This window comes from Colias philodice, chromosome 13 (genome assembly GCF_061535455.1).
Source record: "Colias philodice isolate Cphi_HAF_F1 chromosome 13, ilColPhil1 Martin Lab GWU primary, whole genome shotgun sequence".
NCBI classification, from domain to species: domain Eukaryota; kingdom Metazoa; phylum Arthropoda; class Insecta; order Lepidoptera; family Pieridae; genus Colias; species Colias philodice.
In genome coordinates, this window is record NC_143098.1 from 651,518 (window position 1) to 669,298 (window position 17,781).

The window sequence follows — 17,781 nt, forward strand, 5'->3', positions numbered from 1 at the left end:
GATCATAATTGAGGAGAAATTACTTAAGCACTTAAGTACCTAGTCTAAAAAAAAATTCAATATGTTATAATCTTTAAATTTACGCCAAAAGAAACATAATCCGAGCAAATATTGTACCAAAAAAGCATTAATAGGTTTATACGATACAACTGATAAGGGTGCGACTGAGTAAACTTTTAAAAAGTTTTATTGAAATGTGAAGGTCACTACCCTGTGGTCACTACACACGATGTTATGCAGTCAGCCGGTGCCAGGCATGGGAGCGCCATCGCTGCCACACTTGCCGTTATCGAGACATTTCCCACAATGGAGCCGAACAGCGATTTTGACCATCACTAATGACACTGCTGAAGAGTATGATGAAAGCAAGGTACCTACTTTTATATTTGTGACAAATAGTGAGGGAAATGGATAAATGCGCACTGAAGTTCAAAAGTTTTTGTAACTTATTTTACTTAGTGTATTTGTGTTATAGGTATGTGCAGAATGATAAAATACATTATTAAGTAGTTTTTAATAATATTATGTTTTCCACAAAGTAACTACTTACGTATAAAATTAATTACAAGTACATTAAAACAAGTTGTATTAAATATAAGGATCCTAGAAAGTGTTTAGTGTTCATAGGAAATGCAAGTTTTCGTGAATCTTATATATAAAAATGAATCGCAAAATGTGTTGGTAAGCGCATAACTCGAGAACGGCTGAACCGATTTCGATAATTATTTTTTTATTATATTCCTTGAAGTACGAGGATGGTTTTTATGTAGAGAAAACGTAAATATGTACCACGGGCGAAGCCGGGGCGAACCGCTAGTTGAGTAATATTTATAGCCACTTTGTAATCCATTTCCATCCTACATTCAGATTGTTCAAATAATATAATGTATATCACGGCTGACTGGTGCGAAGATAGTTGATGAATATAATGATTTACAAAAAAAGAGCGTGTGTATCTGTGTGCCGAGCAAAAGTATCAGAAGTGAAACTTCTTTGGCAAGATTCAAGATACCAAAATCGTCACCTTACTCCATGACGTGACGGTATTGCCATGATGCGATCAAGTTTCACTTCAAAAAATAACAATGGACTTATTTTTAGACGACTATTATATTTGGTTATTTACCAAATCTTGATAGCATATTTTTATTATTCTATTCGCGAAAAGCACCACGCAAAACATGCTGTAATATAATTCCTATAAGAAAATATGTTGTGTTGTGTGGATTATTATTTTAATATGATTAAATCCTTTAAGTTTAATGCTTAAACTCTTTTAAATATAAAATCTTGGCATCCTTATATAACACAAATAAATATTTCAAGATCATAAATAGCACTCTGCTCAAGTTTATCCCGGAATAAAGTGATAACTTATGATGATCCACCGTGGCGCCATAGTTGGCAAGATGCTGCTTCGGGAAGTTATTTGGTTTTATTTTAGACTGTTCCTTATAGAAGTTTATGGGTATTGGATCTTTTGAGTATAAACACTATATATATCACCTATTTATTTGCTTAACAAAATAAAACCCAGTCTTTTAAATTCATATGCGCTTTTCTATCTATACTTAATATTATAAAGCTGAAGAGTTTGTTTGTTTGTTTGAATGAATGTTGTCTCAGGAACTACTGGTCCGATTTGAAAAATTATTTTGGTGTTTCCCATATGCCCATTCATCGAGGAAGGCATAATATATCATCACGCTAAGACCAACAGGAGCGGAGCCACGCAGGTGAAACCGCGGAGCGCAGCTAGTATTTTATAAAATGTAATTATTATTATACACACACGGTATTAACATTAAAGACCGTAGTGTGCCTGAATGAAATGTAATTTAATACAGCTTAATAACACGTGTAACTTCATCGTGGTAAACCTCATAATTACGTTGGCTGGATAAATTGTATAGGATTTAATTGTGGCATTTTTTTTCCGAGCTTTACATCAATGCATGTTTTATTTTTAAGGGCCATCAGCGACAGTCGTGTGGCCTGTAATTAGTGTGTAGGTATACAAACAATGTTTGGCCTACTTTACTTAGATTCTATCTATGCTATAGAGCGTGCCTGGAAATAGTGCATTGTTTGAAAACTATCGCGTTTAAAACATTTCATGAATTATTTATTTTTAATACTGTCTTATATTCAAAATTTACAGTAAACTCAATTGTTAGCATGTTTACTTTTATTATATTTTATACTAACTAAAAGAAGGTATGTATAATTTAAAGCAATGCTTTGACATGCATCTTATAAGGGTAGAGAAATTCAGCTTAAAGATATCAAGGAAGTATGAAGTATCTTATCTACTTGATATGGCATAGGAAAAATAATATAATTATGCAACGTAGCCTATTGACTGTTTATCCGTCTTGCTAACGATTTACGGGTTTTGATCAAACCTTGTGGCGCTACTGACTACTACTGACAATATTTAAAGAGACATATAATATTCCGTCATAAAAATAATTCGTATATAAGTTCATTCTAACACTGGAATTTATAACTATAAGTTTACCCTGGAAAAAACCTAGGAAAAACGTTATAACAATTTTATTCTATTGTTATCAACTTGATACATAGATTAATGTTTACATGGTATATATAGCTGTAAAATCCAATTGACTATCAGATCCTTCAGTGGCGCTGCCAATACCCATCCATATCATTCTACAAGAAAAAAAATTGGCAAACAATGACGCCACACAGTCTCGGAAGAGAAAATCGTATTAATAAGTGCCTTTGAAATTAAGCAATTACCTAGTTGACGCGATCAGTGCTGTTGGCAATGCGCCACAAAGTGACAATCCCGTGAGTCAGCATTACGTGGGACCTACGTGCGGCGGCGCGATCGATACGCTGCCTCCCCTCGCCCCCGCCCCCGCACCGCGCCCTGCACCTGTCAGACCACCGGCAGCCCCGTACCAAAAACCCCATAACACCCTTACACTCAGAAAAACCCCGTCAGAACCACAAAGTGCAATCCAGTCAATTCCAATCGCAAGTTCAGGGCCGAAGGTCGAAGACCGACACTACCTCAATTATACACTGGTTGACGAGAAGTCAATTTATTTGTGTTTTTGTGGATATTTTTAATTATTACGCGTAGACAAGGCCGTCGTTTATTTTGCTCGCAAATGTCTGATCATTCTCGCCGTGGACGCGCGTGTGTTGCTCGTATAGCCGGTGCAAGCGCGTAAAGTGCAGTTATGGCTTCGAAGGTACTAGTGCCTGGACCGTTCGCCTCCCTTCAGGTAAAGTCATATGCGATTTTCTAACAAAGGAGCTTTGTGCGCTGATAACGTTTGCACGCAAACCTTCAAATATAATTTTTAAGGTTTCGTTTACGTATTTATATTTATTTTTCGCTACATTTTAAATCTTGATAATAAAATGTGATGACTTAATTTTATTTATTTTTTAAGGATTTAATTTTTTGTTTTCAAACAAGCGTAACTACAAGAAAATAAATAAAAAATGCTTACAATTATTATTAAATTAATATAAAACGTAATAAATAGATAAGTAGCTAGATGTGTAAGTTTTTTACAGCATATTTAAATTACATTTTTATAGTCTTAAAAAATAATAACACAATATAATATACAGCATCATTGTTTTTAATAATCATTTTTAAATATAATTCTGTAGCTAGGTATTATTATAATAGAATTTAATTTAAACGGGCAATTAAATTATATTTATAACCAACAACAATAAATGGCATATAAATAGGTAATAAGAAAATATAAACAATAGAATCTCTCTAGTACTACGGATTAAACTGGTATAGGTCATATCAAAACAAAGGACAATCGTGAGTCAGAGATTGCGATAGAGTTAGCAAATAGTTAATGCAGTCTAAACTGGGAGTTCCTTGTGTTGCGTTTTATAGCTTCTTGGCAATTAAATCTCAACTAATTACGGTGTGAATGTACAAACAATAACAATAAATAATTCTTCGGTTATCATTATAATTTTATCTTCTTATTATTTTTCAATCTTTCATTACCTACATTAATGAATCTAGACGATATTTTGCATTTTTATCATAATTGCAAATAAACTCTGTCGTATTATTGTTAAAATATATTTTGTGTATTGTATGCATCTCGGCGTACATGAAAAGTATGCTAGAAATCACAATATTTACCTTATGAACAAAGCAATTTGTACCCAAAAAAGAATGCACCAATATACCAATTAATAGGTCTACCACAGAATACAATACTATAACCCACCCATTCCAGATAAAGAAATCCCCACCAGAGCCGTCAAGCAGCGGGTTCTACATCGGCAGCGGGGATGCGACCGCTCGGATCGCGCACCTCGAGCACAGCGTGCGCTTCCTCCAGGAGCAGCACCGGCAGATGCTGAGCGGGCTGCACGCGGAGATCGAGTCGCTGAGGGAGAGGAATAGAGGTTATTGTTTTGTTTGTAAAGTCACTTTAGCAGTATAAAGGAAATAAATGTATTCGAAGTTTTATGTCTTATTGTTCAATGTTCATATATGAAACTATAGATTAAAATCGAATATATATCGAATATATTTTAACTTTTCTTTTTCTAATGTTTTTACTTATCTCAAATAAGTCTAGACTAGTGCCTAGACTCTAGGTACATCGTAATATAATATCTTTTATGGTACTATCACAGACTAATAATAATATACTACGTATACAGTACTATTATTAATATGTAATAATTTGTTTTATATGAAATGAATAGCATATGGAAAAGAAAAGAAAATTAATCTAAATGCTACGATTTACTTTATTATTTTAAAATTTAAAAATTGAAAATATATGCAAATAATCGTACTTTGCTCATTGCTCAATTTACTTTTATCACTTTCCAGACTTACAATTCCAACTGATATTCAACAAAGAGCCATCCAAACCCAGCGCAACCGGAGGTGACGACAATGAAAATCAGGTGCGAATTCATTTTGATTACTTCCTTGTCTTTTATGGCGGCTTTGCCATTGGCGTTTAATCGGTGCACTCTTTTATGTTGAATGGTTTATATTAGTAGGTAGTAATGATTAAATCGAGGATTGAATTATAATTTTATTTTTTTTATTAATGTTGGTAATTATTTATTGCATATGTAGATACAATATTAAAGTAGTTTTTAAATTTATGAACGTTAAAATTAATTTACTTTGTTGATATTTTAATTTCGAGTTTGTGAAATAAAAAAAAAAAACTTTCAATCTGTCAAAATATGGAACAGATATTAAAATGTACAGTCGTTAAAAGAAGTGATTTCATTTGAATATTTTGCATAATATTATTATTATATCTTTTTCCTTCATATTTTGGTATAGGGTTTGAATATATTAAATTATAATAAATTAAACTGATATTAAGTGAATTTTTATTATAAGTAATTTAATTTAATGTAATTTACAGATGACCGTATTACGGCGCGAGGTGGAGAGGCTCGAAACAGAAGCGGCGGCGGCGCGAAGCGAAGCGAACACGTTCGAGCGAAAAGCGATACAGTTGCAGCAGCTTGTCGATGCGCAGGAACTGTAAGTTTTGTAGTTTATTTCCTTGCTGTGTTATGTTTTAATCTTAAAATTATTAGCTATGTAGTTCTTCATCAGATGGTGATTTCAATATTACTTACTTGTAATTGCAGCAAGCTTAGTACAACATATTTAATTTAATTTTGATGTCTACTCGTCAATATATATAAAATGTTTGAAATGAATTAGTAAATGATATAATATATCGTATGAAGAAGTGCTATCGCATTACAGATACAGGACCTGCGTCAACCTTGTGTTATCATGTTTCTCTAGGAACTACGTGAATCTTTATGTCGATTAATTTGGTATTTATTAGCCTTCCAAGCATTATGCTGCATCTTTATGTCCATTATTCGATTTTATGTGACCTTTATTATTAAATTATTTTAAGTTTAAATTCCAAACCAAAGATTTGTCACTTGTTCGACAGCAAGCTCCGCTCGCTGGAGCAGCGCGGTGCTAGCGGTACTAGCGGGGCGAGTGCGGGCGGCGCGGACGAGAGCCGCGCGGAGCTGCGCGCGCGGCTCGCGGAGGCGGAGCGGCTCGTGCGGCGGCTGCGCGGCGACGCGGAGCGGCAGCGCAGAGAGGTACTCGGGGGCGCGGGCGTCACCAACCTACTGTTCGACGGCGCGGCCGCACAACACGCGCACGTACGTCACTATTGTATAATGCGGCTGCGCGCGGAGGCTATACGATTGAATATAATATAAGATTGATGTAATTTGATGGTGTTCAATGAAATGATGGTTAAAATTGGATGATGTTAAAGTGTAATAACAATTTTTATTATTGAGTAATTGATTGAATTATTATTGAGTTTTGAATGACTGAGATGTCAGATGTGGTAATGGTCATATTTGTATTCAAATAATATAGCTGCTTAATTTAAACAAGGAAAATTTGAACACATACTAAAGTAAAAGTACAAAACTGTGTTAAACGTCAGTACTTACATTATACAGGCTATAACTATCGATATTAAATCATACATAAAAGTATTTATGTACAGCTGTGAAACGAGTGAATCCGCGTGCAGCCATGTATTGCGTTGAAACGCATACAACCGGCGCGGACGGGACTTAACGTTCGTGATCGGTGCATTTTATAATACCTATACCTAACGTGCGAGTGGCCTAAATTGTTTTCTTTAGTTTGACTGTTCCGTTTCCGCGCCGTCGTTTTTTATTTATTTTTTATTAGTACTTAGTCTTTATCTGTAGTTTTATACCTTATTTTCGTTTCTATGTAGCCCCTTGTACTGTACCTGTATCACCTTATCTTTTTAGTGCATTCAGTAATCAAGGTGTTTGTTGTGTTAATGTTAATTGTTATGTATCCCTATTAGTAAATGAAATAGAATTTTATTTATGTGGTAGTTGGTTTGGAATCGTTTCAATATTATTAGCTTAGATTTCAAGGGAAAGTTAATGCAATTAAGATTTAGTCATTTTTACTGTATCACAAGGAATGTTAAGGTAAATGAATATATTGAGAAGTTTTTAACTTTAAATTTCGATCAATTGACTCTGTACCTAATATTTATAAATTAAATCAGCCCAATTTTCGCAACAGAAACCATAACAACTTAATGCACTTAAATGTCCTTTCTTTATCATCAGATTCAATATTGTCTCTGAATAATGATAACTAATGCCGGAATTAAGCTATTTACAAATAACATCAAGCGGGTGTTTGACATAATAATATCGTATTTGATAAAACAGTTGCAGTGTATGAAAAATTCGCTAATACGAGCGAGCGGTATGGACGCGTTTGGCTTCCAAAACTTCCAATATCCACACATGCACACTACAGACTTTTGGAGGGAACCACTTAGAGAGTGAGTAGCTTTTGTATTTATTTTTTTGTAATCGCATCCAATTCTGCAAAATCATCATATCATCTTTTGTAAATCAAGGAATGTATTAACTAAAGTTTTACTTAAGGCTACTGTCAAATTCTTACCCTCTTTAGCCAAAACCAAAGGTGAGTTAGGAAACTCTTAATTGTTAACCTTATCATCAAATTATACCTACTTACATAATATAATAAGCTATTAACTTGGAAGCACAAATTATAAATGATTTCAAAATAGCTATAGACTAGTAATTAACTTTACATATTACACTTATCATTCAAGTACTTATTAAAATGCAACAGTAAAAGTTTTTCATTATAATTTATATAAAAATATTTGAAATACTTCCAGAGAATACAGCATGGGATCTCGAGGCAGGAACCACAGACGACCGAACACGCTGCCCGAACTCTCGGCAGTTGGACAGCAGATACGCTCTACCGTGTATGCTAATCGTAAGTGCATTTAAATAAAATTAACTAGCCGCGCCTCGCGGTTTAACCCGCGTAGCTCCGCTCCTGTTGGTCTTGGCGTGATGATATTTAGCCTTCCTTGGTAAATGGGCTATCGGAATTTGTACAATTTTGAGTGATTCAAATACGAAGTTTAATAGACATTGGAACGATATATTTTGGCGTGGTAAAAAGTAGGTAATTTCACTCTTGTGAAAAAAAAGAAACAAATAAACTTACAAACATTTTGCTTTTATACCATTTGTGTCACACATAATTGAATAGAAGGCTATTCTGAATTAATTTGTAACTGAATTAATTTCAGATATGCGAGTAAGAGGGCATCCGGAAAGAGTAAAAAAATCGCATACAATCAACGGGGAAACACACAATGGGAAGAGTCCTGAAGAATCATCAGGTGATTGTTTTTTATTTTATTTGCAATGAGGGATTTGAACCCGCAATTTTTGTTTATTTTGTTTATATTTTGTTCATAATATATCCAATTTCAGATTACGCACGATTAGAACCGATAAATAGAGATACTATAGAGAAAGCGAACGGTAGTACCGTGCCCACATATCCTGAATTAAAAATTGTGGTCACTAAAATAATACCGCACGGAAACGGTGAGAACAATGGGCTTTGTAATTAACTAACCCATACTAAGCAATCGTATAAACATGACTAAACAAATCTCACTAATAATAATATTTTTTTTAACAAAATTCATACAACTACCGAATTCAAATCGAAAAAGCTATCTACGAAATCATGCTTTCTCACAAGCCTTCGCTTCAAAATAATAGCGTGTAATAACACGATACAACATTAACAATAAGGCATTTACAATGCGATACAACTTAAATAAGCTAAATAAATGTGTAATAATAAGTATTTTCCATATTACAGTAAGCACATCAACATCAGCCGACGGCAAATCGAGAACACGCCGACCGCACCGTAAAAACGGCACAGAGCAAACATAATAATCCAGCGCCATCTGTTGACGCGATGCTCTCACAAATATAGTCTCATTATGACATTTAACGATATATTTTGACGTTTGCTTGTCAAATGCACTATAACCGCCTTAACGTTTTAGATACGGTGTATTTAATTGTGTATAGCATGCAATGTGGCTGGATAGATATTCAGAGTATAATTTATTAACATGATATAATTGTGACTTAACAATGAAGCTTTTTCTATATTTTTTGGTAACATCAATTTCGCACATTTGCGAAGATCTATCGAAAATGTACCTACTTACAAGATGATTTGCTAGGCTGTGTACTTAATTACACTTTTCACGCACTTAATAGTGTGAAAAGTAAGGACAACTTAATATTTTAGGAATTTTAGACTAGTTTTAGAAAGTTTAAAATTTACTATTCACTTTTGACATTCACTGTACTGAAGGTTTAATGTAAGGGCAGCTACACACAGTATGAAAGGAAAGCGGGAAAGGAGAATGGGCAAATTGGGCCTGAAACTTTGGCTAAGACCAATACACACGAAATATTGTTTTTGTGATAGATCATTACACATAACTTACGAAAAAAATAAAATAAAAAAATAAATCAACCGGGTTCTTGTACAGTCAAGGCAAAAAGTTTTATTTATTTGGCTATTATTTTGCGCACAATAACGGTGTTTTTAATTCCAGTGAAGTAAATATAAATCTAAATGTCACTGGAGTGACTGAGTTTAACCACAAAAAACGTCTAACTACGTTGAATTATAATAAACACGGTATCTAGGTACCTGTTACAAAACATAATATTAGTGTATTTCGGTTATTAGAAGGCTTAAGATTAGTATGAATTTGTAAGTGAAAGTGAATTGGAGTAACATAAAGATATTGTCATTGTCTTATAACAGTTATTTATTGCAAAAAATATTATACACAAAGAAATAAAACTTGATGTGACTGTACAAAAACCCGGTTGATTATTTTTTTATATATATTTTTCCCGTTATGTATGTGTTATGATCTATTATAAAAACAATATCTCATGTGTATTGGTCCAACTCAAGGGTTCAGGCCCAACTTCCATAGTAAAATGCCCATTCTCCTTTAAAAAATGATTACTCAAGGTTTGAATGTTTAAAAAAATAAACAACAATGAATTTGTTGTTTATTGCAATCGAAAAATGTATAGGAAAGTGCATTTTGTAGGCTGTGAGACAGTACCTAAAACGATTAAAAATGGATTTAATTTACCTGTAATATGAATATACACGTTCAATAATACAATGCAATATTATGGTTCATATTATTACATATTGTATCTTATTAATTATTATTATCTTGCATATTGATAAATATTGCGATGGTTTGAAAAAAGGTTTTATAGACATAAAGTCTAGTGATTTGAGTCAATTTCCACTCGGTGGGTATTTTATTGGAGTTTTACTTAGATATTAAAATAAAATATTTAAAAACATGCAAAAAATATGTAGACTGAAATAAGATGATGTAATGGCGCCAAAAGTATGATTGGACTTAGAAGAGACCTTAGGAAGAGACTATTCAAAAAGATGCCAAATATTGAATTTTTTATCGGGGAAATTTTTTTAAGTAGGTACCTACTTAAAGTATTACCTAATACACCACTTGCATAACACTAAATTTTTAACCATATATTGTATGGACTATTTTAAACATTAGTCAAAATAAACTAGTTACTTTCATAATACCTATTAAGTATAGTAAAAAAATATGTTTTTAATAATACGCGTCAGTTCGAATAGTCTTTCCAACAAGAAAATGTGAAAAGTGTTAACTGTGATTTAAATAATTGTGCCTCAAAACAAATACGCCTGGCTATAACTGTCATTCCCACAAAATAATATTATATTATTATAAGTGTCGTATCTTCCTCTTCCTTTTCAAATTATTTTAACTTAGAGTCCAGTCCCAATGGTGTTTAATGATATATAATATATATTATATTAATTAGAATGTGTTGAAACGTTCCAACTTTTACTTAACAAATGAACATGCACCTCAAAACAGTGCTCAAACTCTTAAAAAAATATTAATAGAGAAAATATCAATTCCAATTTAGAATAATTGCTAGTACTGCCATTTAGATGTTTTAATAAACATTTTCTTATTAAAGATATGGATATTATGTATTGAATAGGTAGGTACTGTGAATATAGTACGAATATTTTGCGGTTGTAAGGTTTACACTGAATTTTAGAATTCAGTCTCAAATTTCAGTATAGAAATGCAATAATTAGGTAGGTATAAAGCCGCACTATTTCGTACTGTATTTGCCTTGGTATGTATTAGAGTTGATTATTCGATAGGTGTAGATGAAGTGATAAAATACAGTCTTCTTTTAAAGGACGATTCACACTTGATGGAATGCGTTCGGCCTGTCAACAATCAAAATAAAATACCTACACTTATTAAAAAGATGATGTGATAAAAAATATGCAATACACTCTAACATAAACTATTGTTTATTAATTTGTAAAAATATGATGATTTCCAAGTAACGTTCGGTCAAATGAGAATCGTCTCTTCACTCACAATATAACTTTAAAATATGCACAGATATATAAAACAGATTTATAAACGTGAATCTAAAATGTATATAAATTATGTTACGACACATTTGTGAAGCAACCTCTTAAGTTTTACGATGTCAGAACAACTATTTATTGTATATTTTTATGCATAACTCTTGCACATAAGTCGTCATATGAAACGAAAATTAGGTAACTACTTATGTAATTTTTTGTTAGTTCAATGACTGTTCCAATCGAATGATTACATGAAACGAAAAAACAATCTTTTTATTACAATATATTAACTATCCTAATAGTTAACACTCTGAAATATATTACGTATCAACAATTCAACAATAATAATTATTATGATAGGTAATAATTAGTGGCATGGCTCTAGACGACTTATGTGCAAAGTCCCTCTTAGCTGCATTTGTGAGAGTGTTGACGTAGTAATGCTATCATGTAGCCTTATCATAATCTAATTATATGATAAACAATTACTTATATTATGAATGAATTATATTTATTGCCCAATTTGTGTTTTATTATATTTTGAACTAGCTTACCGCCCGCGGCTTCGCCCGCTTTGTCTAAAACCTAATAACTTATATACTAAAACCTTCCTCTTAAATCACTCTATCTATTAAAAAAACCGCATCAAAATCCGTTGCGTAGTTTTAAAGATTTAAGCATACAAAGGGACATAGGGAGTCCCTTTAAATAAGTCACTTTCTCTGTCCCTAATAGGGACAGAGAAAGTGACTTGTTTTATACTATGTAGTGATTAAAGGTGCACTCACACACATCAGTCACCGTCAAGTCACCGATGACTAATCGGTGACGGTTTGTGTACGTATCCACAAACACCAGTCACCGTCATGTTGTCCGTCAGTCACGTCGCCGGTTTGACTGAATCATTGAACACATACATCAGGTTAGTCAGTGATTAGACGTGTGTCACGCTAGAGAACATGTAGCAATTATTGACGGTAGCACGACGCTGACTGAACTGAGACGTGAGTCGTGACGGCACCGGGTGAGTGGGGATAAAAGTATGATACATATTGTATGGAAAGATTATTTGACGTGCCTGACCGGTGACGTCACTGATAGATTTCGTGCCGGCGACTGTCGTGTGGGAACAGAGTCATACTAGAACTATTGATACATATTTTTTTTAATCCTGTCCGGTGACGTGCCGTGACGGTGACTGATGTGTGTGAGTGCACCCTAATTATTGTCCGAGTTAAGCATGTACCTATCAAGAATAATATAATATTGAGAATCTTGAAACCATATAAATTTTATACATAATCATTATTTCATAAGCATCCCAAGTCATACATAGAGTATATTATTTAAAATTTTGGTCAAAAATACAAGACTTCTTCAACTAATTAATTATAGTTTCAATAACAAGGGAGAGTAACTGACATATAAGGTCTAAGCAGGAAAATAAAAAAAGGTATAATGTGAAATTTATTTATTATCCACCATCAGCTTATCAAAAATTCAAAAAACTCATTTCCACCACAGCTCTTATAGACGTTGCCTAGCAACCATAATAAAGATTCATTAACAATTTTATTATCTATACTTAACACTTTTTTAATAGCATCACTCATTTTATTACAAACAATAACATTTAATATTAAATTGTATACAGATTCATTTGTGTTGGCCAAAGTTCGACAGATATACACAAAGTCACAACATGGATGATCTTGCTTACATAATAAATGATTTTCTATACTTTTAGTGAATTGTTCTAATAGTTTTGTAATTAATTCTTCTGTGACAAAACTGGGGAAGTCAGGGTGACAGGATAAAATGAAGAGCAGTTGTGAAGCTTCCAAAGTGAGATGAGATTTCGTTAGTGACAGTAATATCTTCTGGAGGTACTCCACTCTGGAAAAAGAATTTTTTTTTGTAATACAGGATTTCAACATCATCTTGATAGTAAATGTTAAAAATACTTATGTAATGACGATTCGAAAGTGCTACTAAATAGTAGTCTAATTGAATAAATGAATGTTTGAGTTTGAGTTTGAGTTTGAATATTGACTACAAATTACTACAAAAACTCAAGAAAGTACATGAAAGTAAATAATATTATTATGTAAACAAGTTAATATAGTATTAGTAGCTAAATGCAAAAAAATCATATTTTGTGAAACCGGTTGGAAATATGGATTTTGAATTTCATAAAACCCCCTGATGAAAAATACCATAAATAAAGATACTGTAAGTACAAAATTTTATTGGTAATACAGACATGTCTTGAATTGTACAATAATCTATACTAATATTATAAAGCTGAAGAGTTTGTTTATTTGTTTGAACGCGCTAATCTCAGGAACTACTAGTCCAATTTGAAAAATTCTTTAGGTGTTAGATAGCCCATTATCTAGGACGGCTATAGGCTATAATATATTATTATTAGAAGGAGGGAAGCCTTATGAAAACTTTATTGAAAATTTTTTAAAAACTTACAACCATTATTGAAAACTTTTAAGAATATGTAATAACTATTATTTCTTTTATTCTACTTTTGAATTAAATTATTTATCACTACTTACTTCAATGCATCTCCCATTTGATACACAAAATGTTTCAGAGCATACCAACATGCATCTTGAACCTCTTCATTTGTGTGTGGTTCGCTCAATTTGGATAGAGCCCCCTGCGATGTGAGGATGTCACACACTTTAGTACCAGAAGCTGCTAGGTTACCTAGTGTCCATGTACATGTGACCTGGAATGTTTAGTTTATGAAATTAGTACATACTATATTGTTTAATTCTTTAAGTTAAACAGTTGACAGACTGTAATTTTAACCAATATAAAAATAAGGGTTTTTGCCAACTGTCTACACATCAAATTTAAACAAAACTATAATATTTGAAATAATTAATAATAAAAAATATTACAATGTAATATTGGATTCAAAAAATATCATAATAAATCATATTCTCATATTAATCTCACAAATCTCATGTGAGAATATGATGATGATTTTCAACGCTGTTACCCAAAGTAATGTATCAGTTTAAAATTATGTTTATGGGAAATACAGAATTCCCCATAATTAATAATTAAATCATTAACTTTAATTCCTGCAAAACTTTAAATACAGTATGTAAAAATAATTTGGAAAATCCAAAAGTGCACGCCTCATAATTTTTTTTTAATAAATATTTATTAATTATTATTTTTGTTTATTTAATAACAATTAAACCACATCGAATCAGACCCTGAAAAATGAAAGGGTTCTATTCCTGAGCATACTCAAGCGTAAGAGAAAAAAAAAGACTCGATTAGTAAAGTATTTCGGTCGCTATCATGTTAACAAGAAAAAGGATCCGCACATACAGACACACGGACGTCCAAGACAGAACTTTTTTAAACTGTTTTTTAACTAGTTTAAATAACAAAAATGACATCAAAAATATCATGAACGTTAAAAATAGTGTTTTTTCTTAATATGTGTGTGTATGTATTATCTTACAAGTGCAATGTATGATACATAAAGACATTTTAAGTTTGAAAAATCAGATGTTTTGCGCGAAGTGACAGTAGTACCCACCTCAACGCTTCGCTTGAGGCGTGCAATACTTACAGCCAACTCAGTAGCGAGGTTATCAACAGCAGCCAGTAAATATGTACCAGTTGCTTTGGCAATAGTGAAGCAGGCCTTGCTATCTCCCATTGCAAGATCACAGCAGCATCCCGCTGCAGCACATTGCTTCTTTATGTCAGCACCTGGAAAATATGAAATATATGTATCAGATTATTATTAATAGTTATAAATTTACTGTTTGTCAAGAGAATCTGAACCTTTGGCGACAGAAGAATCTTCTTGAATAATAAGACAAAGAAATTTAAATTAGGTGGAAATGATTGTACTACTGATGTACTGGTATAATCTGAAAGTGGCTTGTAAAAGTAACAACCAACCAATACTAATAATAATTACATGCAGCAGTTTGATTTCATCACCCATTATTAGCATATATTATTATGTACCTACTCAGTAACTATATTAATTACAACAATACCTGTTAATTCTCTGACTATGCCTCTTAAAGCTCCATGCACATTGAGTAATCTCTCAATGTTTGTAGGATCCTCCATAAGAGCATTTTTAAGTTGATTTAATTCTTGTGCAGTTATAGTTGATTTTGTTTTTAATTTGTCAATAATTTCTGCAGCATTGTGCGTTGTTGTGCTGTAAATAAATTTTTATTATTAGTTTAAAGGCAAAACTATTAATATTATAAGTAATAAAGTATTTGCAATTTAAAAAGGCGGAAAACATACCAAGTTCCAAATGAACGTCTTATATCGCTAATTTCATCTCTATGGGTTCGTCTATTAAGTTGAAGTAGACTTCGATTGTTTTGCCGTATGCTATCGATGGGTTCTTCCATTATTCACTTTTTATCCGCAATTTATTTAATTAAAAGATTCGCATAATTTCAAATTTCAAGATCCATAATATGAGATTGAGTTTGACATTGGCAAGTGGCAACCACAGTGGCAACTAAATTTATAAACATCTTTGACACTGACATAAGAATGATGCGTTCTAAAATATATATTTTTTGTAATAACATGGTAATGATGTTATTAACATGACCCTTATAATGTAATGTTGTCTTCAATTAAAATTTTATTTTATTATTTTGCCCACGAGATTGGCAAGCAGCTTCGCTCGCGTGGTCAGAGAAAATTAGGATTTGTCATCAATGTTAAATTTTTAATATAGCACCATCTAGCGAAATTAATGAATTTCGTTGAGAGAAAAAGTAGCTTCTTGATTGGCCCAATAATATTATCATTTTCTAGATATAAAAATTATATCGTAATAGCTCGTTTGCTCTGAAGAAATACAAACAAACATGATTTCGCATTTATTACTAACACTAGCTAACACTAGCTTTCCGCCCGCGGCTTCGCCCGCTTTGTCTGAAACAAATTTAATTTTAATAAATTTTAAACTTAAACCTTCCTCTTGAATTACTCTATCTATTACAAAAAACCGCATCAAAATCCGTTGCGTAGTTTTAAAGATTTAAGCATACATAGGGACAGAAAAAGCGACTTTGTTTTATACTATGTAGTGATAGTGATATGGTAGCGAAGTAAGGACAAAGGTGCTGGGTGAGGCTGAGGATAAGTTCACTCGAAATGAATTTATAAATGTTACAAGACTACATAATATGTATAAGTATTAAGTAATATATATATTATTATGTATTAACTTATACACGTGTATTATATATATATTTTTTCCGATGGAGTAAATTTATTTTCCATATTGATTTAAATATAAATTATTATGTAAAATTTCCTCGTCCAGTGTCATGAAGAATAATATAATATATAGCATATATATACGCATCATTAATAAAATATGCTCATATATTTGGTGTAGGAAATACTTTTGATAAATAAATTGATTAAGGAATAAGGATAGTCTTGATAGAAATAATTATTGTATGTTTGAAGCTACTGCATAATTAGATATACATATGTACCTACCTACAAAAACCAAAACATCAATTATTATAATTGAATTTTATTAATTTCATTACCAAGGTACCTTAGGTACTTACATTGCATATAATCATTGAAAAATCGCCTTTGAAAACGTTAAAAATACTTGCACACGCTATCCAATATTATTCAACACGAAATAATGGCGGACTGTTTATTGTATATTTTTATTTATCATACTGTATACAGCCTACAAGCACGGGTTGGGGATCATTAATCAATTTCATTGCTAAAGGCCTTTATGTATGGACACAGCTTTTGTTTCCTTCAAATTTTCTGAACAAAACACTCGAGCTTCATTAATACTTAAAAAGCCGACGCTAAAATTCATTCGTTAAATGGAGTTGAGATGAGATAATTTCTGTGAACAGATGCTGTATTAATATTAAAATAATTATAGCTGTAGTTTATTTGACATTTTTAAAGGGGTATTTCTTTCGTGCGTGTGTTTGTTACTGAACTCCTCCTAAATGACTGGACCGATTTGAATAATGTTTTTGTGCCTTCAGATGGATTCGAGAAAATAAGTTTTACAATTCGACCTCGAGCCGAGCCGCGGGGAAAAGCTAGTTTTATCATAAATATTGTTTCAAAGTGATATCAAATTAATTTATTAAGGCCCTTAAAGACCAAGCTCTAAATAGCAGAGCAGAGTATATTTACAAAAGCAGAGTATTCCAGTTCAAAAAACCTACAATCAGAACGTTCGAACAAAACGTTTTGTGTAAGCCGTGGAATCGATCAATCAGAATTCAGAATTAAGCCGTACCTACAGGTCTCTATAGATTAATGGCCCTTCCTTTATGTTCAAAGGTGGGGTCCACTATTGTTTGACGAGAATGCGT

The 17,781-nt window shown here is 32.4% G+C and overlaps 2 protein-coding genes across 4 annotated transcripts; one reads left to right on the top strand and one right to left on the bottom strand.

Annotated features, from left to right (window-relative positions):
• The first annotated feature begins 137 nt into the window (after window positions 1-137).
• Window positions 138-12,125, top strand: LOC149483159 (uncharacterized). Of its 3 annotated transcripts, none has more exons than XM_089702174.1 (10): window positions 138-370; window positions 4,254-4,425; window positions 4,862-4,938; window positions 5,418-5,539; window positions 5,970-6,189; window positions 7,264-7,379; window positions 7,749-7,852; window positions 8,175-8,267; window positions 8,362-8,478; window positions 8,762-12,125. In XM_089702174.1, exons 1-10 carry the CDS (start codon window positions 230-232, stop codon window positions 8,836-8,838), a joined length of 1,239 nt encoding a protein of 412 aa, XP_089558300.1. In that variant the 5' UTR covers window positions 138-229; the 3' UTR covers window positions 8,839-12,125. The 3 variants fall into 3 exon arrangements, with proteins under 3 accessions (XP_089558300.1, XP_089558302.1, XP_089558301.1); XM_089702175.1 differs by lacking the exon at window positions 138-370 and adding an exon at window positions 2,790-3,257; XM_089702176.1 differs by lacking the exon at window positions 8,362-8,478.
• A 720-nt stretch (window positions 12,126-12,845) lies between these two features.
• LOC149483160 (uncharacterized) lies at window positions 12,846-15,882 on the bottom strand. Its single transcript, XM_089702184.1, has 5 exons — window positions 15,698-15,882; window positions 15,436-15,605; window positions 14,997-15,139; window positions 13,957-14,132; window positions 12,846-13,285 (listed from the first exon to the last, which is right to left on the bottom strand). The coding sequence occupies exons 1-5, from the start codon at window positions 15,805-15,807 to the stop codon at window positions 12,874-12,876; spliced, it is 1,011 nt and encodes a 336-aa protein (XP_089558310.1). The 5' UTR covers window positions 15,808-15,882; the 3' UTR covers window positions 12,846-12,873.
• Between the last annotated feature and the right edge of the window lie 1,899 nt (window positions 15,883-17,781).

What these genes read in the sequence shown, in the direction of transcription:
- LOC149483159 (XM_089702174.1), top strand. Translation starts at nt 230, where the DNA reads ATGTTATGCAGTCAGCCGGTGCCAGGCATGGGAGCGCCATCGCTGCCA. An exon ending in AAGAGTATGATGAAAGCAAG is followed by an intron (nt 371 to 4,253) that starts GTACCTACTTTT and finishes CACCCATTCCAG; the next exon opens with ATAAAGAAATCCCCACCAGA. An exon ending in AATAATACCGCACGGAAACG is followed by an intron (nt 8,479 to 8,761) that starts GTGAGAACAATG and finishes TCCATATTACAG; the next exon opens with TAAGCACATCAACATCAGCC.
- LOC149483160 (XM_089702184.1), bottom strand. Translation starts at nt 15,807, where the DNA reads ATGGAAGAACCCATCGATAGCATACGGCAAAACAATCGAAGTCTACTT. An exon ending in CATAGTCAGAGAATTAACAG is followed by an intron (nt 15,140 to 15,435) that starts GTATTGTTGTAA and finishes CATATTTTCCAG; the next exon opens with GTGCTGACATAAAGAAGCAA. An exon ending in ACCTCGCTACTGAGTTGGCT is followed by an intron (nt 14,133 to 14,996) that starts GTAAGTATTGCA and finishes TAAACATTCCAG; the next exon opens with GTCACATGTACATGGACACT.